The sequence below is a fragment of the Haliotis rufescens genome, unplaced genomic scaffold (assembly GCF_023055435.1).
Source record: "Haliotis rufescens isolate VD_foot unplaced genomic scaffold, xgHalRufe1.0.p SCAF_10, whole genome shotgun sequence".
Lineage (NCBI taxonomy): Eukaryota > Metazoa > Mollusca > Gastropoda > Lepetellida > Haliotidae > Haliotis > Haliotis rufescens.
The window spans coordinates 2,724,444-2,741,824 of record NW_025963780.1 but is presented as its reverse complement, the minus strand read 5'-3'; the positions used below and the strand labels follow the sequence as shown (position 1 = coordinate 2,741,824).

At 39.4% G+C, this 17,381-nt stretch overlaps 1 protein-coding gene across 1 annotated transcript; it reads right to left on the bottom strand.

The window, feature by feature from the left end:
* Positions 1–1,134: 1,134 nt before the first annotated feature.
* LOC124145448 (bifunctional endo-1,4-beta-xylanase XylA-like) lies at positions 1,135–8,958 on the bottom strand. The gene is made up of 3 exons (XM_046515212.2): positions 8,841–8,958; positions 3,307–3,392; positions 1,135–2,485 (listed from the first exon to the last, which is right to left on the bottom strand). Exons 2-3 carry the CDS (start codon positions 3,365–3,367, stop codon positions 1,623–1,625), a joined length of 924 nt encoding a protein of 307 aa, XP_046371168.2. The 5' UTR covers positions 3,368–3,392; positions 8,841–8,958; the 3' UTR covers positions 1,135–1,622.
* Positions 8,959–17,381: the final 8,423 nt, after the last annotated feature.

Below are 17,381 nucleotides of genomic sequence, written 5' to 3'. Positions count from 1 at the left end.
AACCCCGAACCTTCCGCTCTCCGGGCGGGCGCTCTACCACCAGACAACGGATTTAATTTGATGTTCTAGTGCATAAGGCGGTATTTTCCTGTGGGCATTTAAATTGGCTCTGGGTTTTTCAGTATGATAAGTGTTCGACAGATATACTGGGTGTTTTCAAAAAACAAATGTTAGTAGGAATAATTGTTCGGCACTTTTTCTCAGAGAAAAACTTTGTATATCTTTGATTAAAAGATCCACCCACCACCCCAGAATATCAAATGTTTGATTCTGTTATACCATTCGACATTAATGAAGCATTCTTTGTTTTACGCCGGGTGTCGTGCTCATATACCAGAAGGAGTATAATATGGGCTCCACACAATGTACACATGTGGGGAATAAAACCTGGGACTTCGACGATACAGCACTTCAACCACTACCAGGACTACCAGGAATGACACATAGTTATGCAAAACCTTTGATATATAAAAGCGACAAACCCTTTTCATAGTCATACGTAATCTCGATTGTTCGATAGTGCGATTCCGACTATATCATGAACATGTGTTAATAAAGTAGCCAAAAGGTCACAAGCACATATGGGGGCACGGGTGGCCCAGTTGTCTAAGGCACAGCGATTCGCAATGCAGAGTTGCGTCCCTTGTGCACGCCAGAAACCTATGATTGTGGGTTCGAATCCCGGTTCGCCCCGATTATGTTTCTAGGTTTGTCAGCACCATACCCGTGCTCGTGGGTTTCACTGAAGTGGTAAACGTCTGAGACCTGCATCACTTCGAGCTTTCCTCCCATTAAGCTGACATGCCGTCATATAACTGGAATACTGTTAAAAGCGGCGTTAAACTCAACTCACTCACTCACAAGCACATAACAAGCCTGTTGTTCACAGGAACAAACACAGGAGCATGTCTACCACGTCGTTAAAGCTTTACTTGATCCTTAAATGTTGTAACCTTGATCAAACTACTTTTGAGCAACTGTTGTATGACGTTCTGTGAAATCTTAGAAAGAGTATGTTCGATTGTATCTCAAAAGTTGTGAAATGTGGACAGCAAAGGCCGAAATTGCTGGAATATTGTTCGACAAAAAGTTGACTACTGGAAAGAATAAGTTAAACAAAACCCAAAGCAGATGTACCACGTATGTTGATTTATTCACAAGTCATCATAAACAGCGACGCAAATCCCTTTGTCTCGAAAATTAGAAATGGGCTCTTTGTCCCACTTAACCATACACCAGAAATGAAGGAAAGATATGTGGGTATAGCTCTGTCTTCTAGGATGAGGAGAGGAAGATGTTCTGGTACACAACATGCAATACTGAACACGTCCGCTAGAGCTCAATTTGAACAGCTTATTTGTATGTATGGTAATATACTGTAGCGGTAGGGAGCTAGTGGAAGATGGATGTTACAATTCTTTGTCATGACACGGTGAATATTTTGTCTTGGTGTCATTACTGATAATTGGTGAAAATGTACATTGGTTTCAAAATTTTCAAGGTACAACCAAGTAGAGAATTCTTTATTGAAGCATTTCGCTTAAAGAAGAATGCTAGTGTTGTGTCTTTAAATGTGACCTTTCATTCGTATTGTTACATTTTACAATGCATGTTTTTATTTTCTAATTCAATATTGTTGACATTAAGAAAGGATTTGTCATCCAGCTGTTTTGTCCTTGGCCATTGCCAGAGTTGAATCTACCCATTCCGGATCCCATTCCCATTCCCATTCCCATTCCGGATCCCATTCCGGATCCCATTCCCATTCCCATTCCCATTCCGGATCCCATTCCCATTCCCATTCCCATTCCGGATCCCATTCCCATTCCCATTCCCATACGTCGGTTTGGATTTAAGCCGTTCATCATCCACATCGTTTCTGGGTTGACATCGATCATATTTGGGGGAAGGCCGAACATGTTCATCATTTGGAAATCCATGTATGTATCAAGATTTCCATTAAAGAGGAACATGTTTGCCAAATTGTTCATTGGCTGCTGCTGGGCCCATTGGTTCTGCTGACCCCACTGGTTTCCTTGTTGACCCCACTGGTTTTGTGGCTGCGCCCATTGGTTCTGCTGACCCCACTGGTTTTGTTGCTGACCCCATTGGTTTTGTGGTGGACCCCATTGGTTTTGTGGCTGACCCCATCGGTTTTGTGGTGGACCCCATTGGTTTTGCCGTGGTTGTTGAGGCCATGGGTTGTTGGACATTTGGAACTGTTGGTTTGGAAACGGCTGCTGCGGTCCGAAATTATTCACTTGATTAGGATAGGCCATATTTGGTGCCTGTTGAGATTGTTGTTGTTGTTGTTGCTGCTGTTGTTGTTGCTGCTGCTGCTGTTGCTGCTGCTGCTGCTGTGGTGGGGCAGCGTAAGGCTGTTGGGCGTTTGTTTGTACAGCAGTGGGCGCTGCTGATACGGTATTGGTGCCCTGTTGGGTGGCTGGGTTGGCATTGGCATTGATAGGGTAATTCTGTCCAAATCCTGTCAATGAAAGAATCCAACATGTTAGGCTGATTGGGGGTCAATGCCGCGTTGAACGGCGTTTCGAGGTATTGTGAGTGACGCTTGAAACTTTTCATCATAATGTTGGGAATATCCATCTCGTGGAATGCACATGTTCTTCATACTGACATGTCGTATGCTAAAACAGGTATAAAACTTTCACGATCGATGATTTTATATCATTATAATTTCTTTTTCTGTCGACAAAATGAGTCTTAGCCAGCGACGCTAAACACGAAGATATAGGCGACTTGAGATTAACCTGATGAGTATGCTGATCGTAATGATAAAAGTAGAACTGTTTGGAAGTAACGCCGAAATCGCTTTATGGCCCAGATGGTAGAACATTATCGATTCACGAACATTAGTTGACGTTATATCGTAGTGTCCTCAACATGAAAGCAGTGTGATGTCATATCACCAAACCAATCAGCATTGAGAATCGCTAAAGTGCACATATACTTTGGTACGTTATTTTACTCTTGTTTTCTGTCGTAATGTTTGTTTGTTTGTTTGTTGTTAAAGGCCGCACTCAGCAGTATTCCAGCTATATCACGGCGGTCTGTAAATAATCGACTCTGGACCAGACAATCCAGTGATTGATATCATGAGCATCGATTTACGCAATTGGGATCGATGACATGCATCAACCAAGTCATGGAGCCTGACCACCCGATCCCATGAGTCGCTTCTCACTACACACACAGTCGCCTGTTACGGCAGGCATGGGTTACTGAATACATATTCTACCTCGGATCTTCACGGGTCTATCATTATGACCAACACATGAAAGTCCTTACCTGGTGCGAGGTTGGCTGTAAAGCACAACAGAACGCATAGTGTTGACAGCATGGTCTTCATTGTAACTGTAGGCCCTTTCTGTCAACTAAAAATGAAAAGTGAAAAAGGATGTCAAGAAAACACTTTTAAACAATAAACGGTATTTTCTAAAAGGGGCATGCAAAATTACACATCATAAAAAGAATCATGTGGTCTTAAATACAAAACTATAGCTGTGCCCTAGCACAGGGTTGATATCAAACTTTCAGTCGGAACTATGTATCCACATTGTGGCAAAGTCAAGGTTACTCAAAATTCAACATTCATGTGTAACTGAATACACCCATTTACTTTGAATACTTTGATGTATACAAGAACAAAAAATATACATATACTTAATGTCACGGTTTCGAAAGTTTCATTTTTTAAGGTTAAATTGGTTAATAAATGTACTGCAAATTTACTAAGGATATATGGATGAACAACTTCTTTATTACAATTAGGAGTGCATTTCGGTGTAGGTTCTAACCCCGTTATCAAGCAAGTTATCAACTTTATCAATGGTTACACAATCCCGGACGGGACTCAACCCCAAAAAAGTACGAGAATCTGTACTTTACTAAGAAAGTGTTATCCTAAATACAACATTTGTTACATTTGACCACTTTCTAAATGGCATTGTGTGTTCATAGCTTTCGGCCATGGGAGCCGTGCCAATTTACACTTGTCAGAGGGGTACTCAAAGTATGTGATCTAGACTACCAGTTGTCGGACTTTCTTTTGTGGAAGCCTCGGTGACTGAGTGGGTTAGATCGCTGACTTTGTGTGCTGGCGATTAGGTGCCTCACTCTGGCTAGTGTGGGTTCGAATCCCGGACGGGACTCAACCCAAAAAAGTACGAGAATCTGTACTTTACTAAGAAAGTGTTATTCCAAATATAACATTTGTTACATTTATCAATGGTGTTAGAACCCACACCGAAACGTCGCTCCCAGAAGTTGTTCATCCTTATATCTTATCCTAACTTAGTACTCCAACTTCTAAATGCCTCTCAAAAAAGTTACTGCAAATTTAGAAAGTTGTTTTTAAAACATTCAGATTTATTATACTGCCTTTTGTAAAGACAATTATCTTTTAGTTTTTGTTTGAAATTTGATACTAGCTACTGCTTTGTAATAATTTATCTTTTAGCATTTGTTTAAAATTTGATACTAGCCAATGCTTTGCTAGAATTCGTCTTTTAGGATTTGTTTGAAATTTATTACAAAGGATAAATAGCACCATTCTGCTAGATGACCGGTACCTAAAAGATCACTTCAGTGGAATTTTGCTTGATTCCCGGTACCCAATAAATCACGTCAGTGGAAACCATGCTAGATTCCCGGGACCCAATATACCATTACCATCGAGACATGCTAGATCCCCGGTACTCTCTAGATCACATCCGTGGAAAAATGCTAGATTCCCGGTACCCCAAAGATCACTTCCGTGGACACATGCCAGATTCCCGGTATTCACTAGATCACTCTAGTGAAATATGTTGGATTCCAGGTTCCTAATAGATCACTTCAGTGAAAATATGTTGGATTCCCTATACCTAATAGATCACTTCAGTGAAAATATGTTGGATTCCCCATACCTAATAGATCACTTCAGTGAAAACATACTGGATTCCCGGTACCCAATAGAACGATTCAGTGGCAAAATGTTATCGCATACCCTATCGTTTCTATCCCATAGCGTTATCAGGGACCGGTAATTCAATATTCTAGAGGAGAATTTACATGCATTTGCATGTGTTTGTGACGGGTGCCTCCGGTGGGGCAGGATACGCTCACCTTTTCGAGAAAAAATTGGTATCATCACTATTTTTATAGTGATTCATAAACACATGCTCGTGATATAGTCGGAATCGTACAATCGACTTCGATTTCATTTTAATATGAAAAGGGTTTTGTTGCTTATATTTAGAGAAAGACATATATTTTTGAACCCACAACTAATGTTTCCATGACCTATTCTTTGACGAATGCGTTTTTTGTAAGGCTTGAGGCAACATTCCATTGCGTCCCTTGTGTGCGTACGGGTCGTATGATCCAATTCGCCCTGATTATGATGGCTTGTCATTCCCTTACCTTCTGGCCACATCGAAATGTTACATATCTACGACCTGTATCATTACTGTTTTAAACGTAAAACACAAGTCCATCAGTCACCACTCGAGTGGTAACAATACTTATATTGTATCATATCATGGAGACGTCGTCAAGAAACACTGGCTCGTGAAGAACCGGGTTAGAATTGGACTTCAGCAACCCACGCTTGTCGTAACGGGATAGCGTGGCCAGGCTCGCTGACTTGGTTGATGGATGTCATCGTATACCAATTGCGGAGATCGATGCGCGTGATGATAATCACGGGATTGTCTGGTTCTGATTCAATTATTTACAGACCGCCGTTATACACCTGGAATATTGCTGAGTGCGGCGTTAAACAACAAACAAACAAACAAACAAACAAACAAGAAACAATTGTCCGGATTGAAAGCCTCGATAGATCCATTTCTTCATGGACTGGAATAATACATTTTTCAAACAGTTTTGCAAAATGGCTTGAAAATGCAATTTACCTACGGTTATGCGGAATGGGTTGCACATAATGCATTGTGCAATTGGTTCCGAAAACATAACCAGGATATAGTGAGTGAGTGAGTTTGGTTTTACGCCGTTTTTAGCAATATTCCAGCAATATCAGAAAAGGGGTTCACACATTGTTCCCATGTCGGGATTCGAACCCGGGTCTTCGGCGTGACGAGCGAACGCTTTAACCACTAGGCTACCCGACTGCCCCAACCAGGATATAGACTGAAGAATATACCGCTTGTTACAGTTGATGGATCACAAATAAAGAGGATCTCATCCCTCCACACATTGTATGCTAACCATATTCGCGAACGCCAGGGGTCATCACTGATTTTCAGCGATCTATTCATAACGGTCTACGGTCACGGGATGGCGCCATATATACGTCATGTTGTTTTCGAAGGACCAACCCCTTATTAGAGGGGTCGCCTCGTGGCTAAAGCCTACCCTCTTCACGTCGCAGACCATGGTTTCATTTACAACATAGGTATAATGAGCGACGCCCATTCTTGATGTCACCATGTGATAGTATTGAACTGTTGATAAAATCAAAGTAAATCCCGATTAGCTCGCTCTCTCTCTCTCTCTCTCTCTCTCTCTCTCTCTCTCTCTCTCTCTCTCTCTCTCTCTCTCTCTCTCAGAACAGAACAGAGCTCCATTACGCTCAGGCCGAAACCTTCGGCATATGAGGTACCAATGACACATATATATAGTTAGTGATTGAGGATCCCGGTTCGCCCCGATTATGTTTCTTGTTTTGTCAGCACCATATCCGTGCTCGTGGGTTTCACTAAGACCTGCATCACTTCGGGCTTTCCTCCCACATTAAGCTGACACGCCGTGATATAACTGCAATACTGTTAAAAGCGGCGTTAAACCCAACGGGCTTTCCTCCCACATTAAGCTGACACGCCGTGATATAACTGCAATACTGTTAAAAGCGGCGTTAAACCCAACACACTAACACTAACTAGTGATTGAGGATATGAGTTCAGAAGGAAGATTGTATAAGTTTCATTATTAGGCTACATTATTTACATAAATTCTTCAATACAGATAATTATGTCATGACAAAAGTGCTGGAAATTGTAAAATACTCTGTGTTAATAAATATGTATTCGTTAAAGACAATTTTCTTTCTTTTGTAAAATATGTACATCTAAAAATATAATGAAATTCTTCCGCAATATCATCGGTACAATACAATTTACATTTTCTATCATATCAGAATCCATCAACTCAGCAGTTAAGAACGACTGAACCGTTTCCATTTTCATAACAATCTCTGATAAAAGGAGAGCCCGTCCTGAAAGAGCTGCACAGGCTACCTGTGAGACTCAGGATCATGTTCAAGCTGATCATGTTTGTCTACAAATCGATCCATGGGCTATCCCCAGTATACCTCAGGGAACTCACTGCCCTTTACTAACCTGGCCGAACACTGAGATCTGCAAACCAACTACAGCTTGCTGTTCCACCAACCAGCAGAACAACATATGGCGACAGAACCTTCCGAAAACCAACTCTATGGAATGCACTGCCCATTGATGTCAGGGAATCTAAAGATGTCAACGCCTTTAGATCAAAACTCAAGACCATCCTCTTCAAAAGAGCATACGACTGAGCGCTCTTGAGCAGGCAATATGTCTGGATAAGTAGCGCTATATAAATGCGTAATTTAATTTAAATTAATTGTACTTTTCGGGCGACATCAAGGGCATATGATTTCTATAGTAGGTGCGAATTTGATTGGTGCTTTTCTGACACAAAGGTGGTGATGTATGTATCATATCTTGTCCGTGGTTACACTATGATAAACTTGATAAGTTACACTTACTTATTTCACACGAGCTGTTGTATATCGCATAACAGATGACGCAGATGGATTCAAACACTCAAAAACACTAGCCATCTGATCCATTCATCTCGACGTCGCTAATCACGAAAATTGTCTTTAAGTATATCTTTGAAAAATACTACTCAAAAAGAAGTTAAAGAACACCTGATTTTTTATATTAGTATAGTTAATCCGTCCGTTAAGTCATGCGTCAAATAAATAAGTGCATCCTTCAACTTTTTACAGTCTAGAACATCTGACACACGGGTTCAATGACGAGCGTGCAAGCAAAGCGTCTTCTTATTTGGATTTGCGTGGAAGAAATCATTCACAATACATCTAGTACACTGCATTATGCTTATCTGTCGGGCGTAAAACAATAAGGCACTTACAAAAGGGCTATCTAACTATCTAAAGGGCGAATTAATTATGGCTTATAAGGTCAGGATTAAGTCCTGATGGGTCAATTAAGTCCTGATTGATAGAAAAGGATCCGGCTAGGGTCCATGCAGGTAGCAAAAGTAATGTAAGTTCCCATGGACCCTAGCATGGTGATCTACCTTCAGTTGTTGTCGCTCTATAGCCTGTTTTTATATTGTGTTACAAAATAATATCTTTTTACATGCTCTCTAACTAGTTTTATGTAAATCTGTGATATTCTAGTTATTATACTGCCCTTCGTCGGCAGAATTTTATACAGTTTAAAATATATTGTTAATGTCAAATTTTGTTTCGTCACGATATGGCTGAAATATTGCCGATGTGACGTTAAATTTTAACTCACTCACTCACTCACTCACTGATAGAAAAAGGGGAAATATGTGACATTTGCTGGCGCACGAGATCGGATGTTTAGCGTTTCCATGTCATACACTTTGCGGTCGTATAAGTTTTTATCAAAATATACAAAAAAAATTGTTTAGAAAATAAAAAAAATAAGCTTGACTTTTGTCAATTCCATGCTCGTTGTAAAAGTACCATATCTCTATCTCTTGTGTTTTACAATTGTATCATGTATTTCGTTTAAGATAATACTGATAATAAAATTGCCCACGAAAATCCAAAACTGGCTTACCTGAAGCTGGACGTTGCCCTAGTACACCAGGTAGATCCTGCACTCTGCAATAGCGTGTTATGATGCAAACAGCCTTATTTATACCGCCATCATTCTAAGTGTGACGCGCAGTAAAACAACGAAATGGTGTCAGGAACAGCCTCTAGAATGTCCTTTCAACGGTGGGTCACGTCCATCAACATCGTTGATGCTTGTGACAGATCAGTGACATGAGTCGAGGAAACAACTAAACGTGGTGGTTTTATGGACGAAAGAAAGAATGATTTGTTACATACTGTTGGATATTCTCAGCGGAAATTGTCCAAAGTGGTTTAGTCACGATTATATGTGTAGCTTGATGTGTTGCAACAAACAGTCAGATAGAGATTTTTATTTCAGTGTTGGAAGCCCCGTTGCCCTGAGTACAATCTTACACACATTATCAATGGTGTATGGTACATAAATTTAAAATGTACATTAATCATGAACGTTTCAAATAAATCGCCTTTAATAACTCTCTTAATGACACTGATGGACATCGCTAGGAATTAATTCCTTTTTTTTAAGAAATAGAGTTAATAGATAAATCTTGATAATATGTATTGTAAAAAGTATGTGATTTTAATTTGGTAAAATGATTATATAACTGTGATTGTTAGTGGCTTTACCTTAAAACGGGGTGGAAGTAATATAGAATAACTGTTCCCCTGAGAAGGTACGTAAGTCCCACTTCATTCAAAGTATATTTCATTTTCCTGGATTGTAATCGTAGAATACTTGGGTTTTTTTAATGCTTTGGCTAAAACTTTCTACCAAACACAAGTAGCCAGAGGGATGGTGTAAATCCTGCTGGGGTACCATGCCCATTTTTATAATGTATTGTTTAGAATAGTCGCTTTGTTTTGGTAACATGCTAGTTTTAAATCTATATCTGTGATAGTCGGGTGATTTTACTGTCCCTTGTCGCCAGATTTTACAGTCTATATTTACATATTATTCCTGTACAACATGATTTAGTCACGGTATACTGAAATACTGCCGATGTGACCATGAATCTTAACTAACTCACCCACTCACGCTGGGAATATATCATACATGGACATCAAGCTACAAATCCACATAATTCTTCCTGAGGAAAATTAACACTACTGTATCTGTGAATGCACATCGATTGTGGAATTTCCATTTATATCGTTAAATTTCTTCAAATGAAAATGGCTAAACCTTTCAAGGCTTTTCCCTTTCTTGTTGACATCAAATGTATTGGCTTCTGTCTTGATGAATAACGATGATGGTATGTCGATAACAACATGACACATTAGCAAGAAATGGTATTCATCTTCGATGTCCAAGTTACATTTATCACACATTAGGCATCTTGAATCATACACTGTTTTACTACAGCGTTGCACTTGAATTTTCAAACCATGTGATGAACACCGAAATTTAGCAAGTGTTCTCATAAGATCTTAATCAAAATGTGATGTTATATATAATTCACGCTTGTGTAATGTTTTATAAGATGTATACTGTCTTAGAAATACAGAAGTATTTATCTTTTGATACCAAGTGTGAATTTGAATCGTAATGCATCTGCTGTGGAACATACTTATAAATAAGATTCATCCCCAAATTCCTGGGATATCCAGGGTATGAGAATAACACTTTAACATGTGACGCCCAGTTTCCTCCTCTATTATCCACACATACCTTTTGCATGTCATAGAAAGCCCGAGGATAACGTGTTGGGGTCAAACGCACCAACCTACACAATACGTTATGCAGCGACAAAAATACTTAACCCGTAACGAATATCGCCCCTCTTCCCCTAGCACAGCCTTGGTTGATGTGCGTTTTCTAAAGAAAATGAATGTTTTAAGAAAATCACTTTGAACATTTTCAACAGATCTCACAACCATAACAGCTCTCTTCGTATAAAAATATTAACAATTACATTTCATGAAAGATTTTATTTCCTGATAAGATTATATTTTGGAAAACATGCTTTTTTAGCCTGTATAGCTAACGTCTCATAACCTTTATTTTGACCATACTAAACGTGAACAAAATACTAGACCAAGATATTTATCACACGATATTATATTCATTTTTTTCATTGCCATAAAACCAGTTTTCTACACTTTTGACATACCAGCCATTTCTTAATACAATTATTTCCGTTTTTTTCTAAATTTACCTCAATATTCCACTTTGGGCAAAAACATTCTAATGATGCTAGCTTCTTTTGTAGGTCAACAACTGAATCAGACATCAAACAAATATCACCTGCACACAACTTGATGATCTCAATGATATAATTTACAAAGATACCATTCGTTTCACTTTCAATCACCTCAGTAGCCAACTGGTGGATGAAAAGTATGAAAAGTACAGGACTTAGCTTATAGCCTTGTCTAACACCGCATGAATGATATCTGTTTTCTCAAATTCCCTTACAAACATTTCTATACACTGTCACTAAAACATTATACATGAATTATACAACCTTCTGTAATGACATATAAAACAACCTATTCCTATCAGCATTATCAAAGGCTTTACAGAAAGCAATATAGGCTGCATAAAAACAGTACTTAGGCTTACGTAAATATTTCTGAGCAAGTGATTGCAAAACAAAGATATTATCTTCAGTAGAATTTTCTTTTCTAAACCCAGCTTCAGATTCGGCAATCAGTTCATTTAATTCTAACCAATATCACAGTCTCAACTCAACTGGTGATGTAAATACTTTTCCCATGATATACTTTCATAACATTATGGTTAGAAGAATATCCATGGTCAACACAACCGCCGCAATCAAGTGTCTCAGACGCTTTTGTTACTTTAAAGCTGGGTGTACATTCCACAGAGTTCCAGAGCATCTCTACAGAACATGGGGCGATTGGAAAGCACCGATGATAATATTTCGAAGGGGAAGTAACCCTTTCTATTAAAAATCACTATTTATTTATTTTTTTAATCTTCAGAAAATGTGTGATGGTACATCGGATAGCGCTGTTTGCCTATTTGCAATAGCTCCAATTTAAACAGGGTCAGCCCTGTTGGCAGTGGGTCGCAATTCGCTGTGCAGAGTTACGCCCCTTAGGCATGCCAGAAGACATTGACCGGAAGTTCGAAACCCGGTTCGCCCCGGTTATGTTTCTCGGTTTGTGAGCACCAGACACCTGCTCATGGATTTACGGAAAACGTCTGAGACATGCATGACTTTGGACTTACCTTCTACGCCTTGTTTCATTTAAAATAGTGTTAAACCGACGTTATACCAAACTCACTTACTCCGAGTTTACCACGATCCTTCGCAACGTAAATATGTGCATCAAAACACACAGAATGATATGTATTTGCAATTGCTCATATTCAAGGGTGTATTAGTGAATGAGTTTGGTTTAACGCCGCTTTTAACAGTATTCCAGTTATATCACGGCGTGTCAGCTTAATATGGGAGGAAAGCCCGAAGTGATGCAGATCTAAGACGTTTACCAGTTCGGTGAAACCCACGAGCACGGGTATGCTGCTGACAAACCTAGAAACATAATCGGGGCGAACCGGGATTCGAACCCACAATCATAGGTTTCTGGCGTGCCCAAGGGACGCAACTCTGCACAGCAAAAGATGTTACTTGTTGTTACCCTGTCTGGCGCTTGGATCAGTATCCTGTGTCTGCGTGGGGTATTCATGTTACGCTGCGGCATGGCATCTCAGTTAGCTTGCACTAAAGTGAGTGAGTGTGGTTTTACGCCACTTTTAGCAATATTCCAGCAATATCACGGCGGGGGACACCAGAAATGGGTTCACACATTGTACCCATGTCGGGAATCGAACCCGGGTCTTCGACGTGACGAGCGAACGCTTTAACCACTGGGCTACCCGCCCCTTGCTAGTACTCGGCATCACACACACACACACACACACACACACACACACACACACACGTGCATGCACGTCACCCAATTTCACCTCACCTCACCCAATGTGAACTAGCCAAAGTTATCACAGGTCACGGACCTAGATCGGGATGACCCCTCTGTCTTTGCCGCAGCTAAAACAGCCCGAGGCAAACACCTACTTTGATACTACAATTGCCATTGACAGGTTATATGGTTTAGTAAAGCATACCAGGTAACCGTGACTGACAGATTATTCTTCATAACAAGAGTTATGTCCACAGCATGGACAATCCTTCAATCATCATTAATTAACCTTTTATAATCCGTAGTATTAGTCACAGGCGTGAAGCGTCGAGTATTGTCGTTCACATTTAACTGTTATACGCGCCTTGCTTGTTTGCATGTAAACGGCCGGAAAAAATGAAAGTATACACTTCCATATTTAATGGTGGCTAAAATGAAACAAACACGAAATGGTTATTTGATAGTTATCTATTTGATACGGGTATCAAAGATGTGTTGAAAAGTACAGTTTGCAGTGTTTCGGCGACTGTGTCCAGCCTAGTAACGATTTGATAACGTCTGCAATGTTTTGGTCACATAATTTCGTTTGCTTGACTGTTGATATTGTCCAGCAATGTGTATTGAAGCTGTTGTTTAAAAAGGGATGGTCCATGGTCCAAAGGTCCAAACGGCTTGAGTGAAGGGTACATGCACATATTTGTATTCAAATCAGTTCCCTCGTTCCGACAATTCATCTGTAAAACTTTACCATTTGTCGTTTTACGCCATTAACGCTTGGATGTTCTTATACCTTAATTTCAAAACGCACCTCTCATGCTTCCTAAAACCTACCTTCCATGGTCTGCTGCCCATTTAGGTACCCTGTATCTTTGTATAATGAGGGTATTCGTTGCCTGCTAGAATGATTGATGTATATCATAATTTCTTTATAAGAGCGTCATTTGTTTGATCATATGTTTGATATTTTGTCCCTTAAAGCTGAGCAATATTCCAGCTGTTACAGCCTTTGGTGTCTACATTTCACAAATTTTTGAGATACAATCGAGCAATGCTCGTTCCACAAAGATTTCAAAGAGTATCACACTACTCTTGTTCAAAAGATGTTTAATGGGAGACTTGCTGTTGTTATATGGCAGTATAATGTATTATTAAACAATGTTTTAATTGAATTACATTGTTTCTGATGAGATTCAAGTTCATGGCATTGTGTTTTGATAATGGTTACTCGTGAAGATTGTAGTACTATTTTATGTAAGCAGTCGTGTGGAAGTGTTGACTATATTTTTATGCTTTTAAAGTCAAATGTTATCTGGAATCTTCTTGAAGACCTATAGACGAATCCGGAATGGTAGGGAAGTTTCTGGAAGGAATATAGGCGAAATAGAAGAGGGCAAACACATGCCTGTCTTATATCACATTACATCTCACATTACATTAAGACCAGCGGTTGTGTGAAGATCATTGTTTTCACGCTGGATATCCAGTCTATTCCTGTTTTGGAAGCTTGGCCACCGTTGCTGCTAGGTAAATATTATCATCCTTGCTTTGATGCTATACCCATGCTATTGTAGTTTATACTGCAATTGAATTGTGAACTGCAATTCTGTTGTGTACTGCCATTGTAATTGGTGTGCAGTTATTTTATTAAACCTAGTTTATTGTAATATACATTTGTTAATTGTATACCATTTCTTTGTTTTTTGTTGGTTTCACACTGAATTCTTTTACGTATATATTTCTGGGTAACCTTATTATTTCAATTTGGATGTCGACAAAATTATTTGTTAAACATTATTGTATTAACTTTTTTCTCATTTTGTTTGAAGCCAGCAATCACTATGGTACAGAGAAGTATTTTAGTCATCCTATGGAATAAGTCTCTATGCTCAATAAATCTGAACTGGTCGAATAAGGCAGACATTACAAACTTGGCGTCAAATCGGGTATTCTTAGGGCCGATGTCAAGAACATTTTGATGGCCGACCAGGTTGAGGATGAAATTTTGGCTAATGATGCTTTGGCCTTGATGGAAGAAAAACCTTATGTTTTTGCTTTAAAGAATATTGGCTATGGAAAAGGAGAAGTTAGAATTGGAGTCTGAAAAAGAAATTCTGAATATTCGGATCAGGCAACTAGAAGCTGGTTAGGAATTCAAACAAATTGAATTTTGAAAAGGTGGCTTATACTTTAAAATGGCCAGAGGTTAATTCCACCATGTTGTTGCAATGTATATTTAGGGGTGAAGCTTAGGAAGTTCATTCTGCCCTACCTATTGATAGGAGTTCTGTTTATCAGGCTGTTAAGGCTGAAGCTTTGAAGGCTTATGAATTGGTTCCTAAAGATTCTAGGCAAAGGTTAAGGTCTGCTGAAAAAAGGGATGGTTGTACCTTTGTTGAGTTTGCTAAGAAGATGGTGTACTTCTCAGGAGGCCCATGGTGATTTTGATAGATTGAGGTTGTTCGTTTTGCTTGAGGATTGTAAGTATTGTGTGTCAGAGGACATTCAGTCATATTTTGATTAGCAGAAAGTGGATCAGTTACGCCATGCTGCTACCAGTCCTGGGTTGAGAGCAGTTGGTTAAGTTACAGGGCGAAGACCAATAACTCAAACGTCTTGCAATAGGGCACTCTCTTTTAAAGACGCTGACAAGGTTTCAGTTTGCTATTATTTCAAGGATAGAATTCTGATGATATAATGAAGGCCGGCAGCTGTTCCTGCTGAAAATGAAAGAACATACTTCATCACATTGTTCCTCAAAATTTATAACGAAAACATGTTTGCCTTTGGCTCATGAAACTCCTTTGGCAGGTCATTTGGGTGTGAACAAAACCTGTGACAAAATTCGACCCCATTTCTCTTCGCCTAAGTTGCAACATGATTTGGTTGAATTATGTCAATTGGTTAGCAAACCTAATCACAGAATCCCGTTCCAGCATTTGAAGAACTTTTCAGCAGCACCATCATTGATTGTGTTGGTCCTTTACCTAAAAATCGGTCAGGCAATCAGTACATGCTTACTATCATGTGTGCTTCCACGAGGCTTCCAGAGGCTATTCCTTCATGGAACACTACAGCTCCGGATATTATCAAGGTTTTGGTAAAGGTCTTCACTATGTTTTGTTTGCCCAAGACTATTCAGTCAGATCCTGTTAAGTGTATTCCAACAGGCTACGCTTCAGTTGGTCATAACTCAGGGTAAGTCAAGTGCATATTATCCTCAATCTCAGGAACCTTCAGAGAGGTTTCACCAGACTATTAAGATGATGCTTTTATTCAGGTAATGAATACACGTGCCGAGTATGATGGCATACAAATATGACAGAGCGCTGAATTATAAGATTTACAATGCAGTATTCAAACTGTTAATATTGGAGTTAATTATATGACACAGGTATTCCCTTGAAAATGAAATTACGTTTCTTACCAGCAAGAAATACATATTTTGCTAAATTGTTGCAAATACTTTGATTAGTCGAGCTGAATAATAAGGACATTTTCTCACGACTTGGAAACATGTCATAATAATAAGGTATGAGATTAGACCGCAGATCAAGATAGAACGGACACACCATACAATGACCAGACTATTTAGCAAATGAAGAGGACCTACTGTTTTGAGACTGCGAAGGATTGTGATGAAGGCATTGTTGTTTACTGTGAGGGAGTCAGTTCAGGAGTCCTTAGGTTTGAGTCCTTTTGACCTCGTATTTGGCCACACTTTGTGGACCTTTAAAGCATTTGAAGGAGCATTGGCTTAATGATAGGTCTGACATGAGTTTGTTGGAGGATGTCTCATCATTTCGGGCTAGTCTTTCTAAAGCTTGTGAAGTTGCTAGGGATATTTTGAATGAATGTCGGAACAAAACATAGGTTCATTATGACATAAAGTCTCAAAGGAGAAATGTCAGTCCTGGAGACAAAGTGTTTTCAGTGTTTTTGCAAATCCGTGGTCAGTCATTATGTGCTAGATACCACGGTCCATATGTTATTGACAGAAAAGTCAGTGATACTGACTATGTTGTACAAACACCTGGCCACTGTAAAAAGACACAGCTTTGTCATGTCAATAATATTAAAAGTATCATGAAGAAATGACAATGTACCTACTCAGTGTGCTGCCACATTTTCTCCTGTAGATGCTGTATCAGAGTGTGATGCTTATGATAATTGTAACTTTGCAAAGTATGGTGGTATTGCTGACTATGCTAGCCTTAAACTAAACAATTCTGAAGTTTCAGCAAACTTTGATATTAAGTTAGGTCTTTTCCCATCTGAGTAAACGGCTCAAGTGTCAGAGTTAATTTTAGAGTTTGTTCACTTGTTTACGGATGTACCTTGCCATACAGATGTAGATTGTAGATGAAGGTGACACTGTGCCTGTGAAACAACATCCCCATCTATCAAGTTTGAAGCTCTGAAGAAAGAAGTTCAATACATGCTAGACAATGACATTAATGAACCAAGTTAAAGTGACTGGAGTTCACCTTGCTATTTTGTGCCGAAGCCTGGTGGTACAGATGCTGTACACCATAAAAAGAGGTGAACCGTTTCTAGTACTAATTCTTACCCAATACCAAGAATCGAGGACTGCATCAACAGATTCGGTATAGTACGTCGGCAAGTTTGACAT

Coding starts and splice junctions, on each gene's coding strand:
- LOC124145448 (XM_046515212.2), bottom strand. CDS start 3,367: ATGAAGACCATGCTGTCAACACTATGCGTTCTGTTGTGCTTTACAGCC. Junction 2,486..3,306: donor TACAGCCAACCTCGCACCAG/GTAAGGACTTTC, acceptor TTTCATTGACAG/GATTTGGACAGAATTACCCT.